Source organism: Brassica napus, chromosome A2 (assembly GCF_020379485.1).
Source record: "Brassica napus cultivar Da-Ae chromosome A2, Da-Ae, whole genome shotgun sequence".
Lineage (NCBI taxonomy): Eukaryota > Viridiplantae > Streptophyta > Magnoliopsida > Brassicales > Brassicaceae > Brassica > Brassica napus.
This window is the reverse complement of record NC_063435.1, coordinates 25329467-25345280: the sequence shown is the minus strand read 5'-3', so window position 1 is coordinate 25345280 and position 15814 is coordinate 25329467. Positions and strand designations below refer to the sequence as shown.

At 33.7% G+C, this 15814-nt stretch overlaps 3 protein-coding genes and 1 non-coding gene across 4 annotated transcripts; 2 read left to right on the top strand and 2 right to left on the bottom strand.

Annotated features, from left to right (window-relative positions):
• Positions 1-166: 166 nt before the first annotated feature.
• On the top strand, positions 167-240 carry TRNAV-AAC. The gene has a single exon. It is a non-coding gene; the product is annotated as a tRNA-Val (tRNA).
• Positions 241-3257, bottom strand: LOC125580388 (probable disease resistance protein RPP1). The gene is made up of 2 exons (XM_048744785.1): positions 1453-3257; positions 241-1072 (listed from the first exon to the last, which is right to left on the bottom strand). Exons 1-2 carry the CDS (start codon positions 2040-2042, stop codon positions 331-333), a joined length of 1332 nt encoding a protein of 443 aa, XP_048600742.1. The 5' UTR covers positions 2043-3257; the 3' UTR covers positions 241-330.
• A 3631-nt stretch (positions 3258-6888) lies between these two features.
• Positions 6889-7900, bottom strand: BNAA02G28770D (TLC domain-containing protein At5g14285). The gene has a single exon (XM_013842560.3). The coding sequence runs from the start codon at positions 7656-7658 to the stop codon at positions 6906-6908; it is 753 nt and encodes a 250-aa protein (XP_013698014.1). The 5' UTR covers positions 7659-7900; the 3' UTR covers positions 6889-6905.
• Positions 7901-14283: 6383 nt separating this feature from the next.
• LOC125580378 (1,4-dihydroxy-2-naphthoyl-CoA thioesterase 1-like) lies at positions 14284-15041 on the top strand. Its single transcript, XM_048744767.1, has 2 exons — positions 14284-14514; positions 14613-15041. Exons 1-2 carry the CDS (start codon positions 14389-14391, stop codon positions 14952-14954), a joined length of 468 nt encoding a protein of 155 aa, XP_048600724.1. The 5' UTR covers positions 14284-14388; the 3' UTR covers positions 14955-15041.
• Positions 15042-15814: the final 773 nt, after the last annotated feature.

Sequence of the window (15814 nt, the reverse complement as noted above, 5' to 3'; positions counted from 1 at the left end):
TCAAAACAAATGACTTCAAAGCAATTATAACGAAGATATCTGTTATCTAAAGTGAATAAAACAATTATATTTCAAGAAATTGAATTGAATTCAGAATATATTCTTTGTTACAAGTGTGTATGTTTTAACTAGTATTAATTTGGAAATGGCTGGTCACCTATCAAATGGTTTCGTGGTGTAGTTGGTTATCACGTCAGTCTAACACACTGAAGGTCTCCGGTTCGAACCCGGGCGAAGCCATTGATGTTTTTTGTTTTTAATAAAAATAAATAAAACATCATGTTGCTTCCAGATACTTTTTCCCAGACATGAATAAGCTGCTTTCATTTTTCAAAGTGGATCAATCTTATCAATCCACTCCTGCTTGGACATTCCCCTGAAATAAGAACCCATGATTTTCAGTCTCAAAGGAAGCCTACCAGCAATATTGCATACTCTTCTTGCAAGATCCTCATAACCATCTTTGGGGAACTTTTGACCAAAAGCAGCCATACAAAAGATTTGCATGGCTTCATAATCTGATGGCAAAGCCACTCTATAAACATAACCAATCCTAAGCGCCTCCAAAACGTCCCTATCTTGTACCGCGACGACAACCCGACTTCCAGGACCAAACCATGGACTTTCTTTCATCATTGCATCTAGTTGCACCGATCTGTCGACGTTATCAATAACCACAAGCACTTTCTTGCGTTTCAGCTTCTCTCTTTCAATTCTTAGGTTAAGAACTTCGTTGTCATTATGGTACGTTAGTAGAGACATAAATTCCACATCAGAAGACGCTGGTCTTGTATAAAGTGCGTTGATATCCTTGATATAGAGACTCACATTGAATCTTTGAGAAAGTTGTTTAAAAAGGAATCTAGTGATTGTGCTCTTACCAACCCCAGGAAGACCCCAAATGCCTATCATCCTCACTTCATCCGAATCTAAGTATAACAATCGTCTCATCTCTTCCAAATGACTTCCCATGCCAACTAAGTCGTAATTGAAATCAATTGATCTCCTGAACTGAGTCAGCTTTTTTGAAACATCAGTGGCTATATTCTCTACCATATCTGCTTCATTATCCCTGGGGTCATCAAAAGAAAATGAAAATCACATTGACTATATTCACTTTGGCTGGAAGTATATAAAAAACAAGCCTACAAAACTGTATGTATATAAAGTAGAAATATTTTTCTAAAAAATAATCTCATAAATTAACACATATCATAAGATTAATCTCATAAGATTTGATGACAAAAAAAAAAAAAATCTCATAAGATTTTTGCTATCCACATATTAATTTTTCATCACATTGTTGTGCCATGTACTTTTTTAGAAACCATTTCAATTTTGACTGAAGTGGATGATTGTCCCAATCACTGTCCTAAAAAGCGTTTTAAACGGTCGTCTAGACATGATATAAACCTTTATTGTAAGAACACAAAAATATCAAAAAGGACTAACCAGTTGCTTGAATGATAACCAGCAATTGCGGCTACTTCTGCCAAAGCTACTCTCCATCTCCTGATTTCCTCATTAGTTTTCCCTGCACAAGTTTTTCGAAAAACCTTCCCAAAATCTCCGGTTTGCTTGCGTATATCAGATGGATCCACCTTATAGAAAACCGCTATCACTATCTGACCAAACTCTCGCCGGCACTTCATAATTTCCACCAATTCATCAAGACACCATTTTGAAGAAGCATAGTTCTTGGAGAACAAGACCACCGCGATTTTAGATCCTCTTATCGCCCTTACAAGTTGAAAAGATATGGATTCTCCTCTCTCCATCTCATTGTCATTGAATTGCCTGATTCCTTTTCTCTCAAAGCCCTTTTGAATGTGACTTAAAAAGTCTTTGCGGACATCTTCACCATGGAAGCTTGGAAAGACATCATGTGTCCAGTTATTGGACAAACAAAGTGAAGGTGATGAGAGGCGTAATGAAGAAGAGGAAGAAAAAGAATCGTGTTCTCTATTTTCTTGATTGGATATATAGAGTGCTAAGAAGCCTATTCCAGTAACAAAAATGGTACGGAATAAGGAAGAATCCATTAGTACGATGGAAAGAGGATGCCATTCCTCCTATAATAAGGAAAGATAAAACATACAAGGCTCCCATGACATAGAACGTTGACTCCATTAATAAAAATAATTCACCAATAATATGATGTTTCGTGGACTTTTTGGGCGACAAGTCAGGTTTTGTGGCTCTAATTCAATTTTATTGCATTAGGAACAATTCATGGGTCAAATTTATTGGTCATGGGCAAAATAAAATATTTGTAAAAACAAAGTACATAATTTCCACAAGAGAAATATTGCTAAAATGAGTCTTCGATCTTCTTTTTGGGTTCGGAATCAACCTGCATTATTACCAAAATATATGGTTCATATTTTTCTTCCACCAAATTTCAAACTAAAAACACAATATATCTGATGTGAAAAAAACACAATATATCTTATTTTGCGTTTAAACAACATGATTGCTTTTAAACCAGTATATGAGAAAGAAAAATATATACGAGGGAGAGGGAACAATGTTATAAAACAAAATTGTAAAATGACAACCACTATGGTACCAAAGTAATAATACATTTTATGTTTTAGTAACGATTGGTTTGAAAATTTTAATTCACTAATTAAGTTTTTATGGTTCTTTCAATAGTTTGACGTAGCCAGGTGGTTTGCATTCATCACTATCATCCCTGATCTATCTAAGTACGGCAAAGCAGACAAGAGACCAAATTCGATTACACTATTGTCTTTTGTAAAGGAAATTCATACATAGCTTTGTATTTTTATAAATAAATAAATTTGATCAGGGTTTCAAAAAAAAATTGATATCATCAATAGTATCCACAACCAATAGTTGATCGGTTGGAGTTTGGTTGTTATGTTCTGGCTAATCTCTTTCCACTCCAATAGAGAGAATACAATTATATTTTATTGATTGGTATTTTTACACTGAAACTTCCCACACCCTAAAATTGCCATATCAGTCAAAAAAAACTTCCCACACCCTAAAATATTTAATTGCTTGTTAAGAGCAAATGCTTTATTGGGCTGGTAATGCAGTGGCTTTACTAGCTACATTGCCTTTACACTGATTGCAAAACCATCTCCTAAATGAAAACTAATTAAACAAATGAGAACATAGTTCTACAGCATGCGATAGTGTGTATATATATTGTACTGTTGTAGTTTGAGGTTGTTAGTCACCTTGTTAATTTAGGGGGCGACTGGTTTTCCCGCTACCACCCGCAAACGCATCTTTTGCGGTTGATAGCGGTTGTCGGCGGTTTGCAACAATCACTCAAATCGCTCTAAACCGCTTCAAACCGCTCCGAATCTCATAAATTCAAAAGCTGGCTCTAGCTAGCGTTTGCGGTTGCGGGAGGATAAAAAAAAATTTTTTTTTTTTTTTTTTGACAGCAAACATTTACAGACTCATGTAGACTCTGTAAACCAATGTGGTAACTCTGCGTCCATGTGCACGACGAAAGACGGTTGTTGCCGAGCACTACGTGCCAAGCTATCTGCCCGTTTATTTTCCGTCCTAGGAACATGAACAATATCTGAGTTGATGAAGCTTCGTCGCAAAAGCTTGATATCTTCCAGGTAGCTTTCAAATGCTGGCCATTCCTCTGGTTCCGAAACCATCTTCACCAATTGAGAACAATCCGTCGCAAACGTAACCTGGAACTGCCTTAAATTTCTCATACATTCCATTGCCCAAATTAAAGCCTCTATCTCCGAATGAAGGGGTGAAAGGCATGCCCTGACATTCCTTGCTCCTAATAAACCATCAAAACCTGGTAACGTACTAAGCCATCCTTGTCCTGAAAATTGGTCCTTATCTTTCCAAGAACCGTCTGTGAAACACCATCTTCCTGTGGTTCCTATTTCCGGCCTGACCTGTAATTCATGTGCCAATCGATGATTGTTAATAACATGTGCCTCAGCCCACAGCGTTGATTCAACTTCGGTTAATCGAAGCGTTTCCCTTGGCTCAACATCAAGGTTACTAAACACTTTGTTGTTCCGGGCCTTCCAAATATACCATAATATCCAAGCAAACTGATGATCCTCCATTTGTGGGTTAACTCTCCAAAATAAATGGTCCATATTAGCAAAAAGAGAGCCCATTGGGAAAAGGTTTGGATTTGATGGAATCCTCGAAAGTGCCCACACTTGGCGTGCTGGGGGACATTCGAAAAATACATGGTTTATTGATTCCTCCGGGTCTCCACACCGGGCACAGCAAATGTCGCCTTGTATTCCTCTCGCTTTGAGATTTTTCTTTACCGCTATACAACCGGACACCAGCTGCCATAAAAAATGCTTTAACTTTGGGGGACATCGCACTTTCCAGCAGAATGCTTTGAGAATATCTACATTGGGACCAAAACACTCAGGTGGTTTCTCCTTATCCGGATAAATCCTTTCCACCTGATACCCTGATTGTACCGTGTATTTCCCATTCTTGGTGAAGTGCCATCCACTCTTGTCTTCCATCTGATTTCTACTCAATGGTATACTCTCAATTATTTTTACATCTTGTGGATCCACCAAATTCCTAATTGCCTGTAAATTCCATGTTCGGGATTCCGAATCAATGAGAGAATCCACTGTGAGGTCCGGGTAACTATTATGAAGGTTTTTATTAGCTGGTCTCGGGCGAGTGGATGGGAGCCAGAGATCATTCCATAATTAAAAATTTTCTTTTTTTTAAAACAATATATATACAAAAGTAAAAATATTTAATAAAAAATTTAAAATTAAAATTATGAAAATATTAAAATATATCTTTTATATTTTAATTAATATTATAAAATTTTATAATAAAAAAAATTTCAATAAATTTTCAAAAATTAAAATTATAACTTTCTAAATATAAATTTTATATTTATTATAATTTTATGATTTATATATTTTTATAATTATATTAAAATGTAAATATTGTTAATTTATTATTTGACTGTTACCGCATTTGGTTGTTAACCAGTCATAAGTCACCCGCAAACGCACCAATTTTTAACCGCAGTACCAGTCGTACAAATCTCTTAAAACCGCTAGAGACCGCAACCGCCCGCATCCACAAACTCCCGCAACCGCAACCGCTGCGTTTGAACCAGTCATACCCTTAGTAGACTATTGAATATCATATAATCTCTTTCAAACTCCGTTATATAACGGCATCCTGATTGCATAGTTCAGATTAAGACGTTTCTTGTTGTCCGCAAACATATACATTACGGAAAGAACGAAAAAAAAACATGAAGATTTCAGCGTAGTCTCCAACATTCACTTTGAACATGACATATAAACGAACAAAAGAAATGCTGGCTTATGATTTAATAAAATGAGATGATGCAAATATGTACTGTGAGAGAATATAAATGGTTAAAAAAATCTTTAGGGGGTTATTGGAACATGGATTTCTATGAAATTTGATGATTTGAATAGTTGAGAGGATTTTACGAGTTAACTAGATTTAACAAATTTTGTCAAATACTTTTACATAGATTTTCATTACTTGTGTATAGAATTCTATTGATTGTAATTAACTTTTAAAGTAAGAAATTAAGGGTGGTAGAAAAAAAGAAAGAAAATCATTTCAATTAAGACAATTCTTAAACAACTTTAAAAAAGTTTTTGTCACAAAAAAGATCTCAAGAAATAAAATGACCAAAAAATTTAATTTCTACTTCTTACTTTAAGATATATAAATAATAAAAAATAATAAAATATTTTTTAATATAATTTCGAAATATATGTTTTAAATTTGATTTTTTGTAAAAAAAATTGAATTATTATTTTTGAAATGTTTTTTTTTTAAATTCGAAAGTGCTTTTTAAAACTATTTTTTTAATTTTTATTTTAAATTTTTAATATTATTTTCTATTTTTTTAAGTTGTGAATTGTATTATGTTAAAAGTTGTGATTTGTATATTATTTCATTCTTCAATTTGAGTTTTTGTATGTAAATGTATTTTATAACATTGATTTCAAAAATCTTATGGGTATAGATGATATTCTCAAAGTTGAGTACTATGAGTAAAAACAAAGAAAATTTACATCCCAATAACAATAGATTTTAATAGAATCTTAAAATCAATGAAAACTAAACTTTTCCAATAACAAAGGATTTTGAGTGGAATTTAAAAATCATCACCCCAATAACAATGGATTCTATTTAGATTTTAAAAATTCACAAACCAATAACAATGGAATCTCAAAATTTAACAATTCTTCTAGAATTCTTTGCCCAATAACCCCCTCTTAGTGTAGTTGATTTGAAATTTGCATTCTCTTCTAGAAGGAAGGTCATTTGAGTCTTAGTTTTCAGCATGAATTTTGGGATGCCAAGCATGGACACTAGTTATTAATGTTCTATTAATTATCTCTATATAATAAAATTAAAATATATTATTGATTTCACTAGTTCTTGTCATAATAGAACAAAATATGATTATGTCTTATCTTGAGCCACCCCCACTTTAAACAAGTTGATATCTTCTTAACCAGGTACACGCATAAACATTTTAAAAAGAAATTAGCCGTTCTTAAATATCATTATACAGGATGTTGACAAAGTCAAACCCACATTTTTTGTGCTTAGACTTGGTGGTTATCACACAAACATTATCAAGAACACTAAAAAATATCATAAAATTTTGTGGTATATTAAATTTAAACTCTGAAATAAATGTGTTGGGTACATCTGTCATGATTCACGAACAATATGGATATGCCTAATATCATTTTTCGACCCAATGATATGCAGTGTATTAGGTGTTGTTTATGTGGGGTTAAGCTCCAAATCAACGGATATGATTTGATCGGGAGATATTAATTACTTTATGCTAAAAATAGAGAAAAATCTGAGATACGGAAAAATCAAAAGTACATTTTTTATTGAATCTTTTTAGCAATTTTAGAATTTCTTTTTTCTTTGAAGAATAGTACCCACAAATTCCGAATCCAAAGAACACTAACGGAAACGGCAACGACAATAACGACGGTCCACGACACCCAAACCCACCTCGGTATGACGTCATCAGCCCCTCCACTGACGTAAAACCACGTCATCTTAACGATAAGCAACGGCGCGAGAACGCACCTGCAAACACTATACGACGCGTAAAACGGCACCGTAACGAAACGGTGCAGACTCACCGCGAGAGGAGCGTCGGGGCCGCGCGCGTCCGCGAGTGTCCACGAGTTCTGGCACGCGCTCGTGGCCTCGGCGACGATGAGGAGCGCGAGGAGAGCGCACGCGCCGTGGGATACCAAATACCGGCACGTGAGGAAGACGAAGAGCACGGCGGCGTGGTGCGCGGCGAAGAGCGCGTCTCCGCCGGCGGGGGAGGGGAAGACGGCGAGGTGGAGGAGATCGGCGAGGAAGTAAGCGGAGCTGAAGTCGAGGACGGAGTTTTGGGACGGAGTGTTGGGGGAGGAGAAGCCGCGGTTGGGGTCGGAGAGGAGAGCGCGCGCGGCGAGGTAGACGGCGGAGACGCCGTGGAGGAGGGAGATTAAGCAGCTGGAGGCTAAGGGGCGAGACGCTGGGCTCCATCTGCGGAAGACGTATAAGTAGCCGAGGAGGTAGACGAAGACGAAGACTGAGAAGAAGAATGGCAGATCCTTCAAACTCGTGATTGTCTCCATCACTGACGAAATATCTTCTTGAAGCTCTTTAAAAGTCTATGCGTGTGTCTGTGTATATATATAGATGAGATATATTACGAGAGAAGATTTGACCAATGGAGATGGTTGAGGTTTGTTTAGAGAAAAGAGGTTAAGTGTTGGGGGAAGGATTACACCTAAAACCGATGACGTTTTAAGATGATTATTCTCTAAAATCCTAATCTTGTTATGACTTATGAATGGGTGTCATTCACGTTTCCTATTTCAATTTGGAAATTAATTTTGTAGAGTTTATTTTAAATTGTAGTATCTACCAGGCTAATCTTCTATTTAGTGACCTTTTAAATTTTGTTTAAGTGTCATCATCATATTCAGTTTCATTAAAAAAAAACGACTTGGCTTATTAAAAAAATATGACGTGATTTTAAGGTAAACCTAATATGAACAATTACATTAAATGTTGATTTATATTTTTGATATTTTTTTTATATATGGTATTAATTTATGCATCATCAGCATTAAATAATATAATAGTAAAAATATAATAATATTTAAAAAAAAAATTGATATGCTATTTAATTATATGTTTTTAATAATTATACAATTTTCTATTACTTAAAATATTCTTCTTCAAAATTGTAACTAAAAAAAATTATGCAATTTTTACAAAAATTATAATTTATAAATTCATAATCCTAATATTTTCTTTTTGATATCTACAAATTCTAGAAATACTATTTAGTTTTGTTCATTTTTTTCATAATTTTACAATTTTTATATCTAAAGATTTTTCTTTTTTAATTTTTACTATTGGTTTAGTATATTTTAACCCAAAAATAGAAAAAAAATTTATCCAAAATTATAATTCTAAATATATTTATACATATTTATTAATAAATATTATTAAAAAGAACAGATTTTCTTTTATCTTAAATTTTATGTTTAATGAAATCAAAATTAAAATATTGATAAAATAATAAAATCTAAAATATTAATAAAAATATTTTTAAATACAATATAATTTTAATTTTTTATTATTGTACATGGTACACGAAAACAACTAGTTCTATTTGATTATTATACTTTTCTGGATAACTATTATATGAACTTCATTATACGTTAATGAAGCTCCATGCTCTGCTCATCACGTTGAACCACAAGGTGAAGAAGGTGTCATAGTTTCCGGCAGTTGGGACGGGCTTGTCTGCATCTCAGATGCCAAGTCCAATTATTACTATGATCCAGCCATGGGACGGTCTCAAACCCTCCCTCTTTCCATGTTTCAGTGACAAGTATTTAGACAATAAAGACAATCCTACTATATAAAAGAAGCTAATTTGAAGGCCAAAGAGGGATGCCACATAGGTAAAAAATTCTCCTACTATATAAAAGAAGCTAATTTGAAGGCCAAAGAGAGATGCCACATAGACAAAAAAATTTCTCACCAATCATTTTGCCATGTCATCACGGCCCAACATTCATCTTGCAGCAAGCAAAAGTTTAAGCTCATTCTTATTATTTTTCTTGAGGTCCAGTAGTCATCTTGCAGCTTCTTCCTCGCGAACCCTAGGCGCTTCCTCTGACATCAAGTTCTCGAAATCGATTGTCTATCTCCCTCCTCCGGAATAACGCCTGTATCAATGAAAAAACCGAGCCCAACCTTCAATGCTCCTTAATCACCCTTCAAGACAAGTGGCTGTCACAGGACCATCCACTTCGAAGATGCTGTTTCTTCATTCCTGGGAAGCTTGCAACCATGCCAATGGAGACATACTGTTTAGCTTTCTGATATAAATCAATCCAGTATTCATCGCTTATTATTGTTTGTTCACCATATAATAGGCATGCTTCTTCTATATATTGACTAAAATAGTACTTTGATCTTATCTATAGGGTACAGTAGCACAAGGTTTCATTGCTCAAAACCGTCTCGAGTGATATGAAAGTCGGCTCAAGCATGGCACCATCTACACACTCCAACAGCAAGGCTATGTTCCGTGTAGCTGATCAGAAGCGTGTTATTTGCTTTAAACACGACTCTGTCCTTTCAGGGCCTAAAGAAAATAGTCTCTCCAATTTTGTCAGACCGATTCAGAACGCACTCCTTTACAGATTTTGAAGCCAATTGTGATCTCAGAGGTGATCTTCATGGTGAGTTTAGCCCAACTCCCATCGACTTACTTCTCCTTGCAAATTCACACTATAACTCTGTCTCTGTTGTAGATGTTCTTGGCCACCTTAGGTTGGTTGATGGTCATCCTCTCTATCCATGTCAAGTATTATGTATTACGTAAGGCGCAACTTTCTGGAAAGTATTGGCCCATTTGCAGCTTAAAAAGTAAGAAATTATTATTAATGGCTTGAAGTGTAATATAACTTGCAGTTCTTCAAAGGTACACTGTCTTATTTTCTCATACAAAGAAATCAGTGACGCTATGTGTGGTTTTGATAGAATTCTTCAGATCAATGAAGGTGGTTTTGGTAGTGTTTATAAAGCCATCATTAACTATCCAACTGCAACTGGCGGAGATTCTCATTCTGTTCCACTTGCTGTCGCTGTTAAGAGATTCAAACGATAAAGTCAATAGGTATGTATGTCATTGGTTATGCCTTGGTAATGAAAACAATAGTATTCGAACTTTGTCCAATAAAAAGGTTTACGTTTGATATTATTGATCATCTGTTTCTAATAAAAGGGCACAAGCAATGGCTTGATTTAATTATTGGGCGTAGTTAATGACTTAAACTTAGTGCGTCTCTTAGGATATTGCTCAGAGGACACAAAGATTTTTTTGCTATGGAAACAAAGGCTTGAGATCATGCTCCGTGCAGCTCAAGGATTGGCTTATTTGCATGAACTCCAGGTAAATCAACAAAGAATCTGGTTTTACAACAGACCCTTTTCATTGTTTTATACATTAACTAGATGCATGTCTCTTGACCAGGTAATATACGGAGACTTCAAATCATGATACGTTTTTTTCGATGATGATTTTAATCCAAAATAATCAGGCGTTGGTCTGGCTAAAGAAAGGTATTGGAGATAATACTCAATTTGTTACTGCAGTAAGTAACATGTCCCCCGTCTCTCTTACAAATTTAGAATATTATTAGTTACTTCTTCAACAAGTAACCAATTCACATTTTCCGTTTTTCATGATTCTCTCAAGAGAGTACCAGAAGAAACGACTATGCATCTTGGGAGTATGTAGAACCTGTCATCACAAGAACCACATCGATGTAAATATCTTTGGATTTGTTACGTACAGGATTATTGCTGGTCTTCGCACACTCAAGCGAATGAAAAGATTCTTTTGGAAAGGATCAAACTATTTTGTGTTCATATATATTATATAATGTTTTGGATTGATAGTTGACTTTAAATCTATGAAACAAATATTTTTTATGCTATGGTTAGCAGAGTGGCTAAAGAGAAACCCAAACATCGCCTTTGTCGTGAAAGTCTTTGTAAGATCATTTCGGAATCAAATTCCGAAGATATGAAAAGTTCTGTTGGAAAATTTACTAGAAGGGTTATGAGAGCAAACATGATTATTTTCTATATTTAGAATAGTAGAGAATAATTATGGTTTTCTCTACCTTATTTTACAATACAAAACGATATGTTAAGTGTGCATTAATAAGGATATTGCATCAATTATTTCTCACCTAAACTCTCTATCTCATCTATTTATTTTGAGAGTGTTTCAAAAAGTCTGAAAGACTCGCATCAAAAATTCTCAAATCAAAGAGTTTATATACTGTATTCTAACCATTTGTTTTGGAAATAATTAAATTACTGTTTTGGCATTAAAGGCTGCCAAATGGTACCTATTTCGCTATCATACATACGAACATACCAATATGAAAATGTATATCTGAATATAAACGCTGCTAATCTAAACCAAAAACGTAATACTTTTCTAATAAATATTTATTAATACAATAACATTTTTATAAAGATACACACGCATCATTACCTTTTTTTTAATTAAACTTTGTTTTTTTTCTATTTTTGGTACAAATGTTAAGAAATACAAAACTATGTTTCCTACGAAGGTTGAAGAAATCAAACATATCTTATGTTTATGGAGAAATTTGAAATGTTCTAATTCTTAATCTAATTATTTCTATATAAAACCAAATTCTAAATTGTGTGTTACAGCATTAAAGCAACTGTAGATTTGATTTTCCGCTACAAAGACACTTACGCTGAATACATTCTCTAATCAAAATGAAACTTTTTTTAAATACAAATCAAAATGAAACTAATAAGTACATTCACATATAAATACGTCAATACTGCTATACAAAATAAATATAATTACAAATTATTATTAGTTGAATTTTAGACCACAAAAATGTAACTCTACCAAAAATACAATAATATGTTTTTTATAAATATAGATTTATCAATATGGTTAAGTTACAATAAATTACGATTACATGCTTTTATAATGGTTTGAGAATATACGTTTACACATTACTACACTATTATACGGAGAAAATAGTTAAAAATATATAAATAATACACAATATAGTATTACGTTTAATATATGTAAATCACACGTGCACCCATCAATACTTGAGCATCAAAATAGAAAAGCAAAATTATGTTGTTAGTCACAAACATCCATCTTATTATATATATAAGTTAAAAGCCAACTTAAAATTAACATGTATAATATTTAATATAAAAGAATTGACATGAAATATATAATAACTATTCTAAAAGTAAAATAAAATCTTAAATAACAAAAAATGTTTTAGAGAATGTAACTTTTTTTAAAAAAGTATTAATTTAAAGAATCATGTCTATTAAATTAATATAAAGTAGTACACAAAAAAATAATTATTTATATAAAATTAAATTGCTACCAGTGCAAACTTATTGGAAAGCTAACATCAAACAATTAAAAAAACAAATTATAATCGAATCTAAACAACACTCAAAATTATTTCAATAAAATAGTGAATGTATTTATGTTGTACCATGACAAACTGTAAAATAGTTTGTATTATAGATTGTTTCCTTGATTTCAATTTTTCATACAACAAATTTCATTTTCAAAATTTACAGACCAATAATCCGCGCGTAGAGCGCACAAGAACTTAGTGTTACATAACAAAACGATCTCCAACACGTCATCATGCGAGGTTTTCGATTTTAAGGCCAAGGAATAAAGATACGCCCTTATAGGGTAACCAAATACGAAGGGACCAACAGTTGCAAAGGGATGTGCTTATCTCAAAGCTAAGAAGGTGGTTGGCTCAAAGCGCTTTCATCCTACTCCCCAAGTTTTGGATGGTCTTTGCCACACTGAGTTCATTCTTTATTTCCAGAATCAAAGATTGATAAAACTACTAGTCAAAGCTCACTGATTAATAGCTTATCATCTCAAAAAGAATTCATCTAGCTACAACAAATAGTAAAAATAGATTCTTACACAAATAATGATTAGGCTAAACTAAGGACAAGTATACGGACCAGTGGAAGCGTTTTCTCGCGTGCTTTTAAAATGATATCTGCAAACTTGCTCACAGTGCAGCTCTATATTGCTTCTCAGATGAAGCCGGAGTTTCTAATATATTTCCCGAAGCATAAACTGTGAGATACTCACTTCATGACTTAAATAAAGAAACTTTTTTTCTCTGCATCTTACCATCATGTTGACCATCTGATTCATCAGAACTAGGCTTTTGCTGAGAAGAAACATCCATCTGCTCAGGCGCACCAGCAGATTCTGTAATAAATAAATACACCAGAGGTACAAACTTTAAATATGTATGATGTATCCAGTGAAAGTAATTTTGCAACCAGCTGCAGTCGCATACATCTATTACATTTCTTTACTGCGGCTAACTATAGTTGTTCCAGCAGAGTAATAATATATAGTAATTAATAGGGGAGATAATCCAGGAAGCTGAGTAACACAGAGCAATCAGGTTGTAGAACGAATAAACAAATCCTCTACTTAGAGCATGATTAATAGAGTTTCTTAGGGTGAGGCTTTTATCGGAATATAAGAAATGTCTCTTAATTTTTGATTAAAAAAACTAAGAATTGGCTCTTAGTTTTTTTAGTTAAAAGTTAAAAGACGGTTTCTTATACTCTGATAAAAATCTCACCTTAAGAACTTCCATTAATCATGCTCTTATAAATCTAAAATGTTTTAAATACTCACAACTTCCTTCAAAAAATTCATCTCTTTGCGCCACAGACTTGCAGTTTCAAGCATCTGGAAGTTTTTTAAATACTCACTATATATATTTTTAAAATACTATATATATCGGTAGAATAGATTAATTAATGTTTGTTAATTATCTTAAATATCATTAAATATATAATAAATTAAAATAAAACTTAAAAATAATAATAACTAAACTAATGATTTATTTTAAAATTAAACAGAATATGACAAATAAACAAATTAATTTATCATATAATAGTATAAAATAATATAATAAATAAGTTTATTATGTGCCACAAACGGGCCTTAATTTAATCTAGCCCATTAGAAGGGATCAAGTCCCACATTCGACCAAAACAAAAGATTCGAACAGATAAGAAGCCTATCGGCATTTGACATTTGGACCAGGGGGGAGTGGGCCCCCGCTATCACTATGAGTTTCAAAAATATTCGACCAACAAGACAATTCAACCTATCCTACCCACTTTAGTCCCAGCCTCTGTTATTATCAAACTCCTAAGAAGACACTCACCTACCTAACCCCACCACAGATCGCACAAATGGATTCTGAATCGTCCAAAACCAAAGCTTTAGCCCTTCCGCTTCACATCTTAGGCTTCGAGATCGATGAATTATCTACAACACGTGTCACTGGTCGTCTTCCCGTTTCTCAAATCTGCTGTCAGGTTCTCTTTGTTCGTCTTTCTTCTTCCTCTTCAGTTTGATAATCAACCCTTTTGCTTTTTTGAGAAATTTCCTTTTTTTTTTTTTGCTTTCTGAAAAGCCTTTCAAGGTGTTACACGGTGGTGTATCTGCTTTGATCGCTGAGTCTTTAGCAAGTATAGGAGCTTACATGGCTACTGATCTCAAAAGGGTCGCTGGAATTCAACTCTCGATCAACCACTTAAAGACTGCCGATCTTGGAGACACTGTATTCGCCGAAGCATCTCCTGTAAGCTCAGGCAAAACCATTCAGGTTTGGGAAGTCAAGCTTTGGAAGTCAAGAAATGATTCGGAGAACAAAACCTTAATATCTTCCTCTAGAGTCACACTCCTCTGTAATCTTCCTACCCCTGGTCACGCCAAAAATGTATCGGACCCACTCAAAATGATCTCCAAATTGTAGACTAAAAGCTCTCTCTATACTTATATATATAAACGGATATGAGTCATTGTATTTTATCTTGCTAATGGCATTTTTAATTTTCACTTGTATGGAATTCTAAACTTAACCCTTTTTGATGATGATAATAAGCTAAGACTGACAAAAAAACCGTCAGCTGTCGCTGTCCCTGATCTGCAAGTTCTACTTGAATATCAAGTATATATCTTTGGGATATAGTTAAAGAACACCCCCATTTTCAGATAATAGTTTTTTTGGGTATAAATGTTAAGTTTCCGGGTAATAGTTAAAGAACATGAAGTAGCATTCTTCTTTGATCACATTTTCTTCATTCTAGTTATCATTGGCTTCGATTGGTAATAACTTTGACTTTAGCCCTAACTTTAGAATTGTGGTTATAGTGATTTTGGTTTTAAAAACTAGAGCTGTGGGATGTGAACCTCTACAGTTCGCGGAAGAAACAACGCTAATATTAATTACAATTTAAAAAATACTAATTATATCTATATTAATAAAGTTGAATAGAAAGGCTCCACATGTGTCCATGTCAGCATACCATGTTCCTTTTCGTTTTCGTGATATGTGGCGAGCAGGGAGGGGGCTTCTTTTGTTTTTCTACAGGAAGCGCGTCTGTGAAAGTTGAAACTGTGATGTATTGGACCTCACTTAGCCCAAAACTAATTTTATAAATTTAAACGATATAATAATGTGTACTAAACTCACCGAATCTAATCTCTTATATATTAAAAGAGAAACATTGTCAATAAATGTGTTCACACTTATATTGACACATGTCATGCTCACAATCATTTCAATTTTATTATGCTTAAAATTGCCTAATTAGCAAAATATGTTTCCAAGTT

Excerpts from the sequence above, each read along its gene's own strand:
- LOC125580388 (XM_048744785.1), bottom strand. The coding sequence starts at position 2,042 with ATGGATTCTTCCTTATTCCGTACCATTTTTGTTACTGGAATAGGCTTC. Across the intron at positions 1,073-1,452 it reads GGTTATCATTCAAGCAACTG|GGATAATGAAGCAGATATGG; the intron begins GTTAGTCCTTTT and ends TGATGACCCCAG.
- BNAA02G28770D (XM_013842560.3), bottom strand. The coding sequence starts at position 7,658 with ATGGAGACAATCACGAGTTTGAAGGATCTGCCATTCTTCTTCTCAGTC.
- LOC125580378 (XM_048744767.1), top strand. The coding sequence starts at position 14,389 with ATGGATTCTGAATCGTCCAAAACCAAAGCTTTAGCCCTTCCGCTTCAC. Across the intron at positions 14,515-14,612 it reads TTTCTCAAATCTGCTGTCAG|CCTTTCAAGGTGTTACACGG; the intron begins GTTCTCTTTGTT and ends CTTTCTGAAAAG.